Source organism: Misgurnus anguillicaudatus, chromosome 21, assembly GCF_027580225.2.
Source record: "Misgurnus anguillicaudatus chromosome 21, ASM2758022v2, whole genome shotgun sequence".
NCBI lineage: Eukaryota > Metazoa > Chordata > Actinopteri > Cypriniformes > Cobitidae > Misgurnus > Misgurnus anguillicaudatus.
In genome coordinates this window covers 38,209,430-38,228,507 of record NC_073357.2, presented here as the reverse complement: position 1 = coordinate 38,228,507, position 19,078 = coordinate 38,209,430, and the positions used below count along the sequence as shown (strand labels likewise).

At 35.9% G+C, this 19,078-nt stretch overlaps 2 protein-coding genes across 6 annotated transcripts in view; both read left to right on the top strand.

The window, feature by feature from the left end:
- The window catches only part of LOC129445193 (hatching enzyme 1.2-like), a 35,212-nt gene extending 26,668 nt beyond the window's left edge, over positions 1-8,544 (top strand). For 4 of the 5 annotated variants that reach the window (XM_073859065.1, XM_073859066.1, XM_073859069.1 and 1 more), the window contains exons 4-9: positions 6,884-7,036; positions 7,124-7,241; positions 7,349-7,527; positions 7,722-7,803; positions 7,904-8,025; positions 8,314-8,544. In XM_073859065.1, coding sequence (XP_073715166.1) covers positions 6,884-7,036; positions 7,124-7,241; positions 7,349-7,527; positions 7,722-7,803; positions 7,904-8,025; positions 8,314-8,318 — 659 coding nt within the window. In that variant the 3' untranslated portion in view covers positions 8,319-8,544. Of the gene's footprint in view, positions 1-6,437; positions 6,529-6,614; positions 6,646-6,741; positions 6,805-6,883; positions 7,037-7,123; positions 7,242-7,348; positions 7,528-7,721; positions 7,804-7,903; positions 8,026-8,313 lie in introns of those variants that run through there. The other variant, XM_073859067.1, reaches the window with a different exon arrangement.
- A 3,457-nt stretch (positions 8,545-12,001) lies between these two features.
- Positions 12,002-14,151, top strand: LOC129445181 (high choriolytic enzyme 1). Its single transcript, XM_073859071.1, has 7 exons — positions 12,002-12,160; positions 12,386-12,529; positions 12,668-12,789; positions 13,005-13,179; positions 13,419-13,503; positions 13,604-13,731; positions 13,994-14,151. Exons 2-6 carry the CDS (start codon positions 12,412-12,414, stop codon positions 13,725-13,727), a joined length of 624 nt encoding a protein of 207 aa, XP_073715172.1. The 5' UTR covers positions 12,002-12,160; positions 12,386-12,411; the 3' UTR covers positions 13,728-13,731; positions 13,994-14,151.
- Positions 14,152-19,078: the final 4,927 nt, after the last annotated feature.

The window sequence follows — 19,078 nt, the reverse complement described above, 5'->3', positions numbered from 1 at the left end:
TAGATAGATAGATAGATAGATAGATAGATAGATAGATAGATAGATAGATAGATAGATATAGATAGAGCTCAGAAGGACTCATTTTGGAAATGGAACAAGGAAGACGGGTTCGTGGAGGGAGAAGGGTGGCAGGTAAGTTGCCTGATGCTATAGAGAGGCAGGATAAGCCCCTCAATTATTTGTTTGAATTACAGTATGTACTTTTAGTTTCTACCTTTTTTTCTCATTACTGTAATTCCGTAAATTACTACAGACTATTGAAGCAAACTGCTAATTTTCATTTATCTCAAAGAATTGTTATGTAAAAACATCTGACATTTTTACATGCAGACACTTTTATTCAAAGTGACTTACAATGCATTCAAAGTTTCAAATGTTAATTTTTTTTTATGACTTGGATCACCTTTGATCTAATGGATATGCCAGAATGTTTAAAATTAGGTTTGTTGAGAAAATTATAATTGCTCTAACATGTTAATTTATTTAATTAGAGAATAAAAAATAATTTAAAATTATTTTGAAATGGATGACCAAGTTGAATCAATTTGAAGAAAATCTTAAAAATTAAAGAGATTAGACAAATAACTCCTTCAACATTGTTTAAAAAAGCTTGATATAATTAGGCTGCTTGATAACATTTTTGAAGTACGTGTACATTTTTCCAATGCTTGGCAATTTTTTAAAGATGCTAAAAAATTGTTTAGATTTTTTATTTCTAGCCTCACTTTAATTCTGTAAGTTACATTTGAGTTATTTTTCATGAGTTAATTTTCATGAGTTTACTATTGTTTAAATATGTGAATATATTAAAAAAATTAATAGTTGACCCTAAACTTTTGAATGGCAGTGTACAAGATTCTGTAATGATAAATCACAAATGACTGAATGCAACGTTTCCAACCTAAACTGAACAGATGTTTATAAGGATTACAGAACAAATTATTAAATACAAACACATAATGCTCCCTTTATCTACCCATCTGTCTGCCATATCTTGCCAAAGGTGCTCTTCTTTTGAAATATTTCGAAATATTTCCACATCCTCTTTTGCTAACCACATGTATTACAATCTGGTTAATGAAAAATACAAAACCGCTACTTCTGTGTAAACCAGGTTCGTCTTTTAGATGTTCTGCTTCAAAGAAAATTGCACAAAAAAGTAACATTTCCATTTTTTTTTGCATTGTCTTTAGAAACCACTGTTTACTTCATACAACACAAATACACAGACCTGGAAGCTAACAAGTGGAAACTTGCATAGGTTATTGAATAAATTGAGCACATGCTGTTTGTTTTGTAAAAGATAACTACAGCATGTTTACAGTTTTTCCCGATTGCTAAAACACTATAACCAGGTTTTTGAACTAAAATTTCAAAACCATAACGCCATTTATCAAAACGCACACCCATTTTGCTAAACTATAAACACTATCCCCCTGCTTTTTTGGTGAACTGTTACTTCAAAACTCTATACAAAAATCCGTACATTTCTCATTGCTTACACCATGTGGTCATATGGAAAGCACTTGCATTCAATACTATTCACTCAAGTCAGCACAGGTTAGGCTCAATAGACTTTATGCCCAGCTGCACTACTTCCTGAACTTCAGCCAGCTCCTTGTTTCCTGTCTGCCATTATTGGTCAAACTGATTAATCCAGGTGTGTCTGATTATTGTTGTTGTGACTACTGAGGTCAGGCACACCTGGATTAATCAGTTTGTCCAATAATGGCAGACAAGAAACAAGGAGCTGGCTGAAGTTCAGGAAGTAGTGCGGCTGGGCATAAAGCCTATTAGCAAACAATTACCAAGGTGGAAACACTAAAAGACAAAATTGAACACACATCAATCAGATCCTAGATAAAAGGGCCTGAATAAGTTCACTGAGCTTTGAAACAATGGATCCACAATGAAGGAATAGGTCAAGGAGGAGGAGGAAGAGGAGGAGGGAAGGGAGAAGGAGGATGTGGTGAAGGAGGAGGAAGAGGACACGGTTAAGGAGGAAGAAGAGGAGGAGGATGCGGTGATAGAGGAGGAGGAAAAGGAAGGGCAAGGAGACAAGCAGTATCAGATGAAACTTGAGCCACTTTAGTTGACCATGTCCTTGTCCATGGTATGACTATGAGGAAGGCTAAGCAACGAGTACAGCCAACTTTGAGTCGCTTCACGTCACCTCCATCTTCAGAACCTTCAGGGAGAAAAACTGGTAGGTTTACTTACAGTAAAACTGCTTTGTACAGAAACTTTAGAGTGCATACGATGTTGGATTATTCTACTGGAATTAAGAAATGCATCAATTTGCCTTGCATACAGGTAAACATTAGATTAATGCCAGTGGTGCATCAGACATGCAAGAGGATTTTACCCTTGAAGCCTGGCTAGGGCCAATATAGCCTGTGATGTGGACGAGATTCTCTGGCCTAACCCAGAACAAAGACGGGATGTTGAGGCAGAATATCTTTTTTTACAGTTGGGCTGTGTAGCATATGGATGAATAAAAATGTGCAAATGCATACCTTAATTGTGTCTTTTTTGGTCATGTGAAAGGGTTTTTCAGGGGGAGAGCCTTGTTTTGGATATATTGTTTTGATTTTATTGCACCAGTGTGTAATTCTATGTTATAGTGTTTGTGTTATTGAACGCTTGTGTGTGATGTCTGAGGGAAAAGTTTTTTCAGCAAGAGTGAATGGTTTTAAGTGTAGAGCTTCATTTTGACACGAAAATAGGATGTTTAGGAATTGGGTGAGACCTTATGGGTTTGTGTTTACTGTTTTAAGAATATGAGGCAAAGTTTCAAGAAATGTGTTTAAGCAACCAAGAAAAACTGTAATAAACCTAGAATGTATCAACAACGTATTGCTTAAAAGCAACCTCTTTACTAACCATAAGCATCCCCTTCAACCCACAAGCATTTCCTTCTCTTTTCTTGTTAATTGTAGTTCAGTCATACATATATACAGTTTTACTTTTTCTAGAAAAAATTATGTATGTATGTATGTATATATATACATAGTCTTCAGTGTGAACATCATATCAACATCATACTTTCATTACTGGTCACAATTGGTCAAAGTTGTAGAAAACAACTCTGGTCTGAATGATTTTTCTGAAGAGACCTGGTGTTATGCTTTTGTTATTGTTTCTCTCTGTTAGTTGTCTATAGTATTTAGAGTTCTTTTAATGAACGTTTGTTGAGGTTTATATGTCTAGTGTTGAGGTTTAAAGCTTACGTAACACACGCTGTTTCTGCATTTCTGATGTTAATCTGGAGTACCTATAGAGTAGTATTACATCCTTTACATCTCCGAAGAGTCTTTAGTTTAATCAGATTTATAAAAGAAAGATAATGATTCACTACATGTTCATGTCATTTATATAATATGCACGCGGATATTTACAACATAAGACAGAAGTCTTAGCGCATGTAACTCGTGACCCGGTTGGGAAAATCCAGCGCATCAAACACACACGCAAAACTCTGCTGCTACCCCGGATAATAAACCATATCCATTGTTTTCATAAGGCTGGATTTCTTTTCCTTACATCCAAAAACACACTTCTTCATTCGTGCCATTGTTGAGTTTTTTAAAATTAAACAAAGCTGTCGCATGATGTGAATTTTTGTAAGTCCTAGCATCTCCCGCTGATTGACGGGTGGGCAGGGTTTTCCGGGGGAAGTGCCCATATATAGAAGTGATACGTATAGAAAACCCCTGAAACGTCATTTGGACCTGTAATCGAAAAAACTTTCTGAAACTTGTACGAATCCTGGTGAAGTGCATTCGGCACAGAAATACTCTGTAACACGCCCAAATGCTTTTTTGACACTTTGCCTACGTTTAGCATGAGGAAACAACTCTATAACTGTGTTAATAAGTCAGAATGCTTGAAATACCATTGAACCACCCCTTTAAGTCTATGTTCACACCTGGTATTAAGATGCATTTGGTCAATCGGTTCACAAGCAGTGGCAGTCAGTGACTTCTCTTTCAAGGAGAGAAAATTCAAAATATGACACGCCGAACACATATTTTGACATGACGAGCCATGTTTTGATGAGAAGTCACTGGCACAAGTAGATGAGAGACAGAGACAAATTCCAGTGCACATAAGATTTAATCCGTTTCTTTTGTCCACTTTTGACCTCTTCTGTCCTGAATACTTGGACGTGATGGTCTGTGTGCGAGTTGCTAAAACACCAGCGGGAGACATTATGGGTTAAAGTTGATGCACACTAATATTATGTCAGAGTCTTCTGCTTGTGTTGTTATTAAGCATGCTACACAACGTTTTGTACATGTATATGTAAGGGCATTCTTAGATATTAGAGCATTTGACTAAATAAGCTTGTGCAACTTTCACATGCTTGCAAACAGTGGCGGCCAGTGACTTCTTTTCGAGGGCGCACAATATGAAGCTTGTCACAAAATGTATGTAGCCCATCATGTGTCTGACTCGTCATGTCAAAATATGTGTTCGGCGTGTCATGCACATGGTTCACATGACACAACAAACACATATTTTGAAATGACAAGCAGCCCACATAACACTCTGTACACATATTTTGAATTCGCGCCCCTCGGAAGTGAAGTCACTACGCCACTGCTTGCAATATAAAACTGAAAAAATTAAAGTTTTCTTTAGTTTAATCAATTATAGCCTGTGCTGAACACTGTGGGCTCACGCTGGAAGCCATAACGGATGGGAAAAAATAGTGCTTGATTGGTAGACACATTAAATCAATTTGCAGAGAGTACCCCTAGTCAACAATTGAGATCACGCAATGATCACAGTCACGTCACACCATTCTCATACCGTGATAATCACAGTGTGAGCTAGATGTGAGCTCATTGTGATTTCAAAAGGTTGAGAAGGTTAAAAGGAGGCAATACAACACTAGGGGGGCATTCTACTTCCTATATCTCACTAGGAAAAGGTGGATACTGGAGGATCACAGTGACGTCACAGCATTTTCATACCATGATCACAGTGTGAGCTATATGTGAGCTCATTGTCAATTCAGAATGTTGAGTTCATGGTATGAGTGCACAGTGAGTGTATCATGACCTCACATTTTGACAATAGCTCATGATGTGAGGTCATACCACACTCACTGTGCACTCATACTATGGTTACAGTGTGAGGTCATGGTACACTTACAGTGAGCTCATACTAAAGTCATGATGTGAAGTCGTTTTACTCACAGTGAGCTCATACTATGGTCATAATTTTAGGGAAACGGCACACTCATTCTGTTATAGCAGGACAGCACACATGTCTGGAAAATGTTGGCCCCAAGAGTAGAACGTCACCCTTCTTATCTATAATTTAATAAGAAATATTATAAGAATGATCATAGGATCAAATTTAGGACACTTTCTACACAGCATTTCATCAAATTTGATGTTTTCTCTGGGGGGCCACAAAGTGCACAAGTGGGGGTCACCGTACACAAGGGGGGCCACACGACAAAAAAATTAGAGAACCACTGGACTAGTCGTTAGAGAGTCAGACTTGTGTGTAACCCAGAAGTTGTTGGTTCGATTCCCACAGCTGGCAGAAAGTGATTGATTGTTGGGGTGTTGCCGTGTGTATGTGTGTTCATGACTTGCAAGGATTCACTGTACAGTGGATGGATTAAATGCATAGACAATCTTGTCTCTCTCACAACGTCTCGGCAACATGATTCCAATAGCAAACATATATTAGCTCTCTAAGCGACATCTTTGTATATCATGTGCTTTATGGGTAGTATGAGCACACAGTGAGTGCGCAGTGTGGTTACACTTTTAGATCACTGTGACCAACACATTGTGAGGACATTATGAGGATCTTGTGAGCTCACGGTGACTTCACTGAGAGATCAAATTGTTGACTGGGTAGGCACCTATGCGGTCTTTTGTGTCAACAACACATTTGAACACATGAGGGTCTACACTGGAAAATAATCCGAATGTGGTCGAAAGTGGATGAGCTCAAAACGTTTTACACCCCATTTCACTTTTCTTGTGATTCGATTGACCAAAACACACCTTACCACCAAGTGTAAACAGCCCATAAGTGTAAGATGCAGTACAGCTCAAAAGTATTCAACACAAACTGTTTAACAGTCCCTTGATCAATTTTGTAATTGGACATAGTAAACTGAATTAGGTGAACAACGTGGGTCAAAAGTTGAGTAAACTTAAAAACGATTTCATGTTTGTTGCCTTAAATCAACCTCAGATTTGTTGTTTGTGCTGTTAGTTCATGTAAACTAATGTTAATGAATGAGACCTTATTGTCTTACCGAATTACCAAATTAGGTGTCTAGTTTTATCATAAACAGGAAGACCTTTGTTTTGTGTATTTTGTGCATTTATAAGGGGGTGGGATACAAAAAGGGAAGTTAATAGCTCTCAGAAAACTATTTAACACTCAGCTCTGTTTGATACCAGTACTGCTGTTCCAGAAGCTCTCATCATGTACCTGCTGGTGTTCATCTCTCTTCTGCTGAGCTTTGTTCCAGCTCAAAGTCATTCTGTTGAGGTGAGAGCAAAGGCATCAGATATAAAAAAAATAAAATAACATTTCTTTTTAATTAAAGATACCTAATCTACATGTGTTTAAAACAGATTTTCTTAAGAAGGATTCCTGAGACGCCAGGTAAAAGGGGTTTAATTGTTAGAACAATTATGAATGATGTTTATTATACTGCATTTTGTGTGTTTTATTAATGGTTTACTGATTTTGAATACATAGATAACAGCAATGATGAAGATGACGTTCCAGTGTCCACAATACTTGAAGCCAACAAACATGCAGGTATTTAAACAATAAATGTTTTGAAAATTACATTCCCAGAATGAACAGGTTGCATAAATAAGTAAATGATATCATACAGGAGAGGGACTGGACGATCCTTTGATCATGTTTGGAGACATAGCTGTAGCAACAGGATTCCAGAATGCAGATCCATGCACAGCTCGTGGATGTAAATGGCGTAAAAGCAAAAATCGAAAGGTCTATGTACCCTACGTCATCTCCAAACAGTACTGTAATTGACAACTCTTACTCTCAATAATTTTGCATTACTTCATGACAGACAGTACAAATTCTGCTCAAGCCTTTGCTTCTTTCACAGCTCCCAAAGAAAAACGTGTGATTAAAAAAGGCCTGAAGTCCTTTCACCAGTCAACCTGCATTCGGTTCACTCCTCACAGAGGACAGAGGGACTTTGTCAACATAAAGTCTGTCTCGGGGTAAGTCTCTAGATTATTTTTCTCTTTCTGTGTTGTGCATATAGTAAATGTGTGCATCAGATTCACAATAAAGATTCCTGCTGTTTTTGCCCCATGTGTGCCTACAGCTGCTATTCATATTTGGGACGTCAAGGTGGAGGGCAGATTGTGTCTCTGGACCGCAATGGGTGTGTTCATCACAGTACTGTTCAGCACGAGCTGCTTCATGCTCTCGGGTTCCATCACGAGCAGAATCGAAGTGACCGCGACAGACATGTGAAAATCCTATATAAAAACGTCATACCAGGTACACTGAGTTCTTCTGAGAAATTACTTCAGATGTGGTTATTCTATTCAGCAGGTCATATACAAAATGTATACCTTAGTGAACCTTACAATTCAGCCAGAAATATTGCATGACCTGTAGTCTAGATTACTCTTTACAGTGTATCACCAGTTTCACATTTACAGTTAACAACACTTTCTTATACAATGTAACAGCAATGCAATACAATTTTGACAAAAAAGAAACCAACAATCTGGGGACTCCTTATGACTACAACTCTGTGATGCAGTATCCAAGGCAAGTTTTAGTTTAGTCTAGACCAAAAATGATTTTTTTACAAACTAAAAATAACACTTGATCATCTGTCTAATGGTTTTTTTTTGTAATGTGGTTTCAGGTATGCTTTCAGCAAGAACAATAAAGCAACCATCATTCCCATTCCAAATTCAAATGCTGTGATCGGTGAAGCAAAACGTATGAGCAAAACCGACATCCAGCGTGTTAACAGGCTTTACTGCCGTACGTTAATCTTTTCTCATGTAATATAAACAATTTGTGTTTTCCTGCTGAAATCCCCACATTTGCAAGTTGATTAGTTGCTTACAAGTAAGACTTAGCTGGTGACACCGGTCAACCAGCTTGGCCTTCCTGGTGAAGATTGACCAAGAGAGTGAAGTGTTGCAATTGAACAGCAAACCAACATTTCATGCTATGTTGGTGTTTTCAGCAGGCTTAATTGTTTTATTAACTGTCATTACCATGTAGTCTTGTCTTTCAAGTCATGTTCATTGCTCTTTATTTTTTCAGGTTAAGCAAAATGATGCCAGGCTGCATAAAGAACATTTTTGAAGATACTTTTATGTTTTTATGCATTTTTTTTTACATCTCATTAAAGGTGCCACTTCCTCTATTCAGCACATCCTTACAATCTGTCACTTATACATTAACTGTAAAGATAACATGATTCATATTATTCAAAGGTATGAGACAAAATTCAAATGCTTGCAAATGCTTGAATAAACAATAAATTCTTCATGACTTTATGAGATTTTTTTTTTTTTAATTGTTTGTTGTAAAACATTAATATAAATAAATCATGCCTAACAAAAACATCAATATAAAAACTATGCACTAGTGTTCAATTTGTCTGACTAGAATAATGTGTAATGTTTTAATGTGCAGAGCTTACAGAATGGCAACAACTTAAAAAACAATGAAAAGTTTTAAACAGACCATTCTGCAATGACATTACTTGAGAAATGCATGCATACACAAACAAACATCTAAACGTCTAATGTCAAAATAAAATGGTAATTTGTTTTTAGTTTCTTGTTCACTGGGGGCCTAAAGACAAAAACATCAAGGAAGTTTCGCTTAACAGCTCAACAGGCACTCTAAGGCACTTAAATCTTGATGTTTTGAAGTAATGTGTATTGTGAAAACCTTTATTAAATACTGTCCTCTGTTTTGTAACACTTTCTTTACAAGTAGTATATGCTCTCTTAATGCCCATCTTGTTTCATGTATTGTAAGCGTTAAATAGATCTCCCCTCATGGCTCATCCTGCCTAAGTTGAATGCATTTGACAGAAAAGGAAGCACTGTATTTCAAACAATATAATTAAAAAGTGAGTTTTACAGGGGTGTTTAAGTTGAAAGAAATGCAACAAGCTATACAATCAGAGAAATGGCTAAAGCCACAAATAACGTTTCAATCAAAACACTGACTAATAAGGAATTGCCCATATCTTTTTGGTGTGGTTGCTTATAGATTGATAAGAGCAAGAAGGATGTAAGAATAATCATTTGTATGCCCCTTTTTTCAAACAATGTGAACTTTATATGACATCTACCACAATCACTAATGATTAATGAAAAAAGAACATAAATAGTGAAATAACAGCAAAGAGTCCTGTTATTGATTCCTCGTCCTGTGAAGCCGCCTACTGTGACAGGGAAATTCACACCTGTGAACTAACATAAAGATTACAGACTGAACTCTCTACATGTTTATCAAAAATTCTGTGAAGGTTACAAAGATAATGTTTCATTTGTACCAGTGCCCTGTTTCATGCTTTCTGTGTCTGGATGTGTAGTTCAGGACCTGTGATATAGTTCTTCTTCTGCATTGTATATACTTTAAACACTATAAAACACTATAATACTTATATTAATGGGGCAGTTTCTCTGCTTATCCCAATCCCAGACTAAAATGCATGTTTGAGCTGTCTTAATTTAAAAAAACACATTGCCCTGACTTAACATATATCAGTGCCATTGTATTTTAAGATGCACACTATATTGTTTTTGTAAGGTATGTTTGTAAAAACGACTTAAATGGCCTGGATTAATCTAAACCCTGTCCGGGAAACTGCCCCTAAAAGGTCACACTGCAGTATGTCAATAACATAATTATTTTTTTGCTCAGTGCTCAGAAGAAAGAGCAGGCCAGATTCTGTAATAGGTTATACGGTTTTGTTTCCTCAATCAGTGCAAAGCAATGAGTGTGATACGATCAAAATCTGCTCTTTTATCCAACCAGCAAAAGATTTGTAGGTCTTCGGTTACTGTACCACAGTGCACATTTGTGAAAAACTGGGGAAATAAACTAATGTTGTATAAGTACATTTTTGTAGATAATGGACAGAACATAACACAGCTTAAGTATACAAGGAATTAAATAAGGAGCTCATATGCAAAAGCGGCTAAATGCCACAAACGCCTTCAAAAATGAGATAATGATATTAACCAAATGCTTTTTGCATGTATTATATACATACGTTAAATACTTTCGCTTTAAATCACTGAATCCCGGCCTCAGGCCACACTGTCAAAAATAAAGGTACAAAGCTGTCACTGGGCAGCCGCAGTACCCTTTAAAAAAGGTCCTAATATGTACCATTTAGGTACAAATATACCTTTAAATATGCACTCTTTGGGTATAAAGGTATCCCTTTTTGAAAGGGTACTGTCCCAGTGACAACTTTTGTACATTTATTTCTGAGAGTGCATTTATAAATACTCTTTGTTGGCAGAATCCATTAAAAGTCTGACGTACTTAGAGGGTTTTGCATCTGAGCTCTTTAAATAAAACAATAAATTAGTCTGGTTCCTTTTCCAAAAGTTTCAAAACAATGTGCTTCTTATTAAGCAATGAAGAGTGAGAGAATTTTACATCTGTTATTTTACAACAAGGTTAAAATCCAAAATGATTTAATAAAATATTTTCTAAAATATAACATTTTGTTTATGTTTGTGTGATTGCCCATAACTGTAAAAATTAAACTGATACAGACTCAAAACAGATTTTACCCGCACTATGATTTTTGAAGTAGTGAGGTATGTAGGAATAATGTTTGTATATATTTCAGAAGTCTATTCGAAGTCATTTGCATGTTATTTATGGCTGTACATTTTTTTATTAAGGTAAAACAGAATAGTACAGCATAGCATAGTCCATAATAACAGAAATCATGATATTAATATGAATTCTTAGTCTGACCTGAACATTTTCCTACTTTTCAACTACCCCTTTAATAATTTAGTACCACCAGAACTGCATTCAATACCCAGATGTACAGCAAAAAACAAACAAACAGATAAAAACAAAGTTCACAGAGGATCCAGATTTCAGGTGAGGGAATTTCACACCTGTTCGCACCAAGGTTATATAAATCTCAACATTTTTAGTGTATGTCAGCATTTTCTATTGCCCATATATGTAAAGGTCATATTAATACAGACTCACATCAGGGTATAAAAACATTGTGTGTCTGCAGTGTTGCATTGGCTTTGGAAACCTAAGGTAAGAGAACTGTTGTGTTTCTCCTATTGAGGACTGTTTAATATTTCATGAAATTGTTAAATGTCAGTATGAGAGCCGAGGCAAGGCATATACGTTTAATCCTATTGTAGATTTTTTTGTAAGTGAGATATTTTTCATTTTAACAGATTTTTAAAACATCGAGTCTGAAGTTTTAAAGTAACATACAAGTCAACAGATGTAGAATAGCATTTATATTTAGTAGAATATCTTTGTTTTACCTCAATTTTTTTTAACATCATGATCTTTAACATCATTTTAAACACATTATCTTGTTATTTTAAAAAATGAATATATTATTATAGGGGATGACTAAACATTTTCAAACCTGCTGTGCTGTTGTTTTGTCTGCAGGTCTTTGGCTGCCATGTTGTCCAAGGTGACTTTTGGCCTTTTGGCCCTGCTGCTGGTCTTCTCTGTTGAAGGAAAGGTATGAGATGTGCTTACACATACAAACACTTATATTTGTGCATTGCAAGTAAGGAATATATTGTTTATGCATTTTTGAATTTACCTCAAATAATTCAGAATGAAAAAAAGACTTGAATCCTTTAATGTTTCTTTTTCATGTCTTCATTATGTGTGGTGTTTTGGCAAACGTCATTTGCAGCCTGGTAAGTCAAATACTCCAGCAGCTTAGATTATATAAATGAGAATATTAACAACTTGATATAAAACATTCAAACTCAGAAACGATTTTGACATTCATCATTAACTGGTGAAGTAATGGTTAATTACTGAATGGCTTGATGTGTTTTTTTAATAGTTATTGAGGAGAATGCTGCTGATTTGCCTGTGGGTGAACTGTTGCATAGAGCAAACAGAGGCATCGGTAAGCATACATCATACACTTAACAAAAGACATAATATAGCACAGGTACACCAAAACTATTTTATGATTCACATAATTTTGTTTTAGATTCATTGTTTCTTTATCTGTGATATTTCAACATTTATACTTAGATCAATCAACAAGAACAAACAATGTCCATCTTGTAATGGAAGACTTTTAATAGATGAATTAAGATCACAGCTAAAAAGTTTTTTTCTGTTTCAGTTCCTGAACCTGATGAGCCCAAGCTAATGGATGATATTGCTGTGAATGAAAAAAATGCTGATCCCTGCACATCCTATGGTTGCCTTTGGCAAAAGTACAGCGATGGCAATATTTGGGTACCTTATGTCATTGCCAATCACTACTGTAAGTAACATATATAATGATGTTTCCTCTAGAGTACAAAAAAATAAAATAGTAGATGAATGCTAGAGTTTTATAATCAGTGCAATGTAAATGTGAAGTTAAAATCGAATAAGTAACCTCTGCTCTTTGCCCTCTCAGCCTCCAGTGAGCTACAAGCAATTCAGCGTGGTCTGGACTCTTTCTCGTCTGTCTCCTGTATTCGTTTTTTCCCTCGTTCCAATGAAAGAGACTACATCAGCATTGAGTCTCGCAGTGGATGCGTAACAGATTAGAGAAAATATTACACAAATAAAGGTTTACATCAGCATCATGTGACTCTTAGCATATCACAATCATTCAAATAACAAACCAGAAGAGATAGAAGTAGAATTTCAATCAAAATAAGATTGATATTAAATCAAGTTTTTTTTACAGGCGGACACGGATCCGAGATAATGATAAAGAAATTGATGCATTATTTTGACATTACAGATGCTACTCATACGTCGGTCGTCAGGGAAATGCCCAGACTGTGTCTCTGGCCCGTAATGGCTGTATTTACCACAGTACTATTCAGCATGAGCTGCTCCATGCTCTTGGCTTCAACCACGAGCAAACCCGCAGTGACCGCGACAGTTACATCCAGATCGTCTGGGACAACATCCAAGATGGTAAGTTAGATCAAAATTACATTAATCAGAAGCTTTATTGCCAAGTATGTTTGCACATATAAGGAATTTGTTTTAGTGTCACAGCTTCCAGTAGACAGAGACAACAACGACACACAGTTAACAAAAAATAAGAATAAGAAATAAAATAATAAAACAAGATATGAATAAAAATACACATTAAATCTTAAAGACTTTTAAATTTCTGAATGAGAAAAGTAAATGTTATGTTTATTTATCAGACATGAAGTACAACTTCAACAAAATCAACACCCTAAACCAGGGAACTTCCTATGACTATCGTTCTGTGATGCAGTACGAGAGATAAAATCACTTTGGCTTAAGACGAGATATGTGTTCACTGTATGTAAAATGTTACAGATTGTAGATTGTTTCTAACTGTACCTGTCTCCTGAATCATCAGATATGCTTTCTCAAAGAATGGCTATGCCACTATGGTCCCTATTCCAAATAGCAACGTTCAGCTGGGCGGAGCTACTCAGATGAGCCAGAATGACATCACCAGACTCAACAGACTCTACAATTGTTAGAGACATGAAATAGACATATTCATTTTTCTCTCTCTTTTTCAAAAAATTGCCCAAAACATGCTTGCAGAGTTTTTGTTTGAACAGTGAAGTTATTGTGCTTAGTTTTTAAGCTCATTGTCTTCATTCACATAACATTGATTAAAGTTTAACAAAAGAACATTAATGATAGTTATGCTTACTGATCATGATATGCACAAAGCTACTTGAAACTTTCCTATGCATATTTTTTATTGACCCTGGATGATTGTTTCATTATTTAGAGAGACCTGAATAACCTTCAGCACCCTGACATGCAGCACAGAAAACATGCAGAAAAGACATTCATCGCAGTCTCAGTCTCCCTGATGGTTTTGTCTCCTGTGCTCACTTTATCAGTTATGTAATAAGCTAAATAATACACCAATAAAGCTTTAATGAATAAGAACATTAAGCCTCTTTGTCAGTTTATTCATCAAAAGTCATTGTGATTGTAGATACACGTTTCTGCAATTAAAAGCATCTTTCACAATTGCTAATACATATCACAATTAAGAAAGTTGCAATATTTGGGTGAACGCATAATTTTTAAAACTGTCCAAAAGAAACTGATTAATCCTGAATTAAGATCAGCGATTTACAGAGCATTTACAGGCTTTTTTTAAAAGGAACATTTTTACAATTTAGGATGAAAACAGCCCACCTTGTGTTTCATAATTGAACACTGAAACAAATGTTTTAACTGGGAAGACCATTTTAAGTAAAAATAATGACATGCTTATTTGATGGTATAATAGATATGCCATGTCTGGGTCATGTTCACATACTGTATCACTTTTTTGCATGATAGAGCTTTAGACAGCATTTGTGGGCAGCAAAGTCAACTGTTTTAAATAAAATTATTTCTGGATGGATTTCTAAACTCATGCAATGATTTTCATGACAGAAGCATGCCTGTTTTAATGTAGTGCCACCAGAGGGCCCAAAGATCACAGCCATCCATTATAGATTTTTTCTTTGTCCCTTGAGATTTCTCCAGATTCTCTGAATATCATATTTTGATAATACTACTGATATATTCAAATGTGTTACTATTTGACTCAGCCTTTATAAGATATTTTTCTATGTTGTTGACCTTTTGCCAGTTAACCTAATATTTGCAAAATGTCCCTCCAGTTGTGTGTTTTTTAGTAACATTTTTTTTTACTTTTTGGAGATGTTGCAGCCATCAACTTTAAATTGACCTCATTTTTCTCTTGGCATGGTACCTTTTGCCAAGTTCAAACATTTGATATGTTTTTTATGTTATGTCTAAAATAGGGGTTCATGAGATTGCAAATCATTGCATTCTTGTTTCATTTACATTTTTCACAGTGGAAATGTTTGAGAATTGGGGTTTGTATGTGTTAACTTTAATAAGCCATGCACAGGGATATATATGTTAACAGCTTATCTTAAAGTGATATAATAAACATGTACTTAAAATGTTTTTACATAACAAAAATGATACTTTATGTTGAAAACATACAAAGAAAATATATAATAAATGTGATCTAAATGCTTTAATTTGTATTTATTTTATTTTTATGAATGTATTTATTTATGCTAATATCCATGTAGGACATCAACCAAATACATTAAACAAAACTAATAAGGTAATGAAATATACAGTAACTTAACAGAATTAATAAGTTAAGAGTCATTAAACTCATATGCAAAAATTTTAAGATTCTGTGCTCTGCATGGGGCACTGGTTTATTGTTAGTACATATGATATCTAATTAATTGCATTTATCCTACTTCAGTTGTTCATTGTCTGTGTTTAAGGTCACTGTGGGTCCTCTAGTCTTACATTGAGGAGATAATAAAAGAAAAATGTTTGTGTAAGTTTGGTATCACTTTATTTTGATTGACATTTTGTTATCCATAAGGGATGTTCCACCTTGCTTGCAACTAACTTCAAGTAATATTACTGTATGCTTAATATCACTTTGTTTGTTCCCTTGACAAAGCTTTTAAAGTGATTTTAAATTAATTTCAATAAATATTAATAAGCTTTATTAATCGTTTATCAGGGTATTTGTCATTCATGCCTTTAGCTTCGGCTATGTGTTCAGCTTCGTAACCACAAATTAAAGCTGAGATAGCAAAATGACGAATGAAAATCCAGCTAAAATCATTTTCTTAATAAAACCAGCCTTAAAGGAATAGTCCATTTTCTCAAAAGAAAAATCCAGATAATTTACTCACCACCATGTCATCCAAAATGTTGATGTCTTTCTTTGTTCAGTCCAGAAGAAATTATGTTTTTTGGGGAAAGCGTTGCAGGATTTTTCTCATTTTGATGGACTTTAATGGACACCAACACTTAACACTTAACTCAACACGTAACAGTTTTTTTTCAACAGAGTTTCAAAGGACTATAAATGATCCCAAACGAGGCATAAGGGTCTTATCTAGCGAAACGATTGTCATTTTTGACAAGAAAAATAAAAATATGCACTTTTAAACCACAACTTCTCATATTCCTCCAGGAGGATCTTCTTCTTATATGATAGTGTTTTAAAGTGTATTTTAGTTTTGCATTCTGCAGGGTTATTTATTTATTTATTTTTTAAAGAGTTGCTCTAAGTCAGCTCATGTAATTTCTGTGTAATATGTTGCTATTCATGAAAAAGTCTATTTAGGCCTGTCGCCATGGAGGTTCATTAGGGGACCGTGCCACCCCAGATGACACAACGTGCACCCCTAATCTTATGGTCAAACTTCTTTTTGAAGGTAAAAAAATGACGTGAACCTGCTCACTTTCATTACGTATGAACGTTCTTGCTCTCTCTTAGTGAATAGGCGTTCTCTTCAGTAGGAGCCTATTTAACCACCGAAAACGTACTACTGATTTCTACAACGGTAACTTAAAAAGATAAATTAACGCATTGTTACATTAAACGTAATAACATAAAACATAATTATATGAAACAAAATAATATTAAGAATAGACTCACCTAAATATTTATTCAAATACAACAGCCAATGGCAAGTCTCCAGCAGCATACCTTTCAATACGTTTAGATTTTTGTATCAGACATTCTGTTTATTAAAATAAGAGTTTGGTTGTAGTATGGTACATAGTAGATATAAATGATATAAGATGTTTATACAGTAAGCATACGTATTGTAGGTTTATAACTGTAAAACCATTTTCGTAATTTTCGTAAGGGGCAGCTGGTTATTGTGCCATCATCAGCTCATGTCTGAGAAAAACTTACGCGCAAAAATCAACATGAGAGGAAAGATTGAGTTCTTATGAGATTTTACTCCTGTGACCCGCTGCAATTATTTTAAGGTGGGTACACTTTTATATGCTCCAGTCCAGATCACGTTTGTTTTATTGCTACCTGGTGTGTATTGTTGTTATTGCGTTGTTGGTGGAAATGAAGACTCGTTACATTGTGTATAGGGGTGAGGTAACTTATGTATTTTGTTGTGCTTGACTGGACTTATATTGATCTATTTCAAATGAGTTGGTTCAGTCTGTGGCCGTTTATTTTAATCCGAAGGCTGCAGCCTCCAAAGGTGGCATTTGAAGGCTGCATACGTCATCAAGAATATTAACAATTAAAAACTTGACTATTATTATTAGTTATTCGTAAATCGTTGTAATGTACTTATGACTTGCGAATGTAATGCTCAGTTAACTTAAATAAATCAGGTTTGTTTATGTATGCAGACTGCGTATGTGACCTCCAAAGGCAGCCTTCGGATTGAGAAACGGCCAGTTTCTCACTTTATGAAGTGTGCCCTCCCATGAAAACAAAATACCCCCCACACCCTTTGTATATGTTCTGGCGACGGCCCTGAGTCTATTAGCAAACTCAACATAATAACAAACCTGAATCCACCCAACAATCTCTCTTTATCTCTTACTCTTACTGCACAGTTTGTTTACAATTCTTTGTTTTGTTTACACACTTTAGTTTCTCCAGCTTTAAAAAGATTGTAAACAAGCAAAAGCATAAATTATTAAAATGCAACAAACTAAATGAGTCATGTATGCATGTAAAACCAAACATTTACCTGGACAGTGAAAGAGCATCAAAGACATCTTTTAAAAGCACAAAATCTCAATGCTTGAAGTGACAAAAATTGATGAGAATGGCCAAATGAAGAAAAGGTGAAAAGAGACTTTGAGAGACGTTGAGACTTTCAGGAATTGAGGGAGGTGGGAGATTTGGTAGGCTGCAGATTAAGTTTGAGGATGTATGTATTTACTCTCAGTCTCTTTCTTGGGGGCACACATACACAAAAAAGGCACAGACACATTTCTTATCACGGATTGCTGCCATGAGGCATGAGTTTTGGCACCTCTCATACCAGCAGCTTGTGTTACTGATTTCATGTTGCTCATTTAACTTCCCTTGGCCGTTAGGCTAATGTAGTGCTGTCAGCAATGCTCATAAACTAAATAACAGTTTGCTGTTATTACTATTGTATGACTACATTTTTGTAGATGATACAAATTTAAGAAATTGTCATGATTTCGGCCTGAAAAATTGAGGTTTGAATGACATTACGGTAAAGAATAGGTACCCCCTGCCTTTATTTTCTCCTGCCTTTGAGTTATTACAGGGAGCTCTTCACCAAATTAGACCTCTGCAACACGTACCAACTGGTGCCCATCAGAGAGGGAGATGAATGGAAGACAGCCTTTAATACACCCTCCGGACATTTTGAATATTCCGTTCTCCCGTTCGGCCTCGCAAACGCACCTTCTGTCTTCCAGGCTCTGATTAACGACGTGGTGAGAGACATGATTAATAGATTTGTCTTTGTGTACCTGGATGATATTCTCATCTTTTCCCCCTCTCTACAGGTACACACTCAGCATGTTCGCAGGGTTTTACGGCGGCTGTTGGAGAATAAATTATTCATTAAGGCGGAGAAGTGCGAATTCCACAAGCAATCGGTTTCGTTCCTAGAGTTTGTTATCGCCGCTGGAGAGATACGTCCCGACCCCGCCAAGGTCAGAGCGGTCGCTGAATGGCCAGTTCCCAACTCCCGTAAGGCTTTGCAGCGGTTTCTGGGTTTCGCCAACTTTTATCGGCAATTCATTAGAAACATTGGTCAGATTGCTGCCCCTCTTACTGCTCTCACCTCTACTAAAGTCTGTTTCAGTTGGAATAATAAGGCTCAGGAGGCCTTTGATGAATTAAAGTCCCGTTTTATCTCTGCTCCTGTTCTTTCTATTCCAGATCCTGCTGTTCAATTTATAGTATAGGTGGACGCTTCGGATGTCGGGGTAGGTGCCGTTCTGTCACAGCGGCCTACCGAGAATGGGAGGGTGCATCCGTGCGCCTTTTTCTCTCAATGGCTTAATC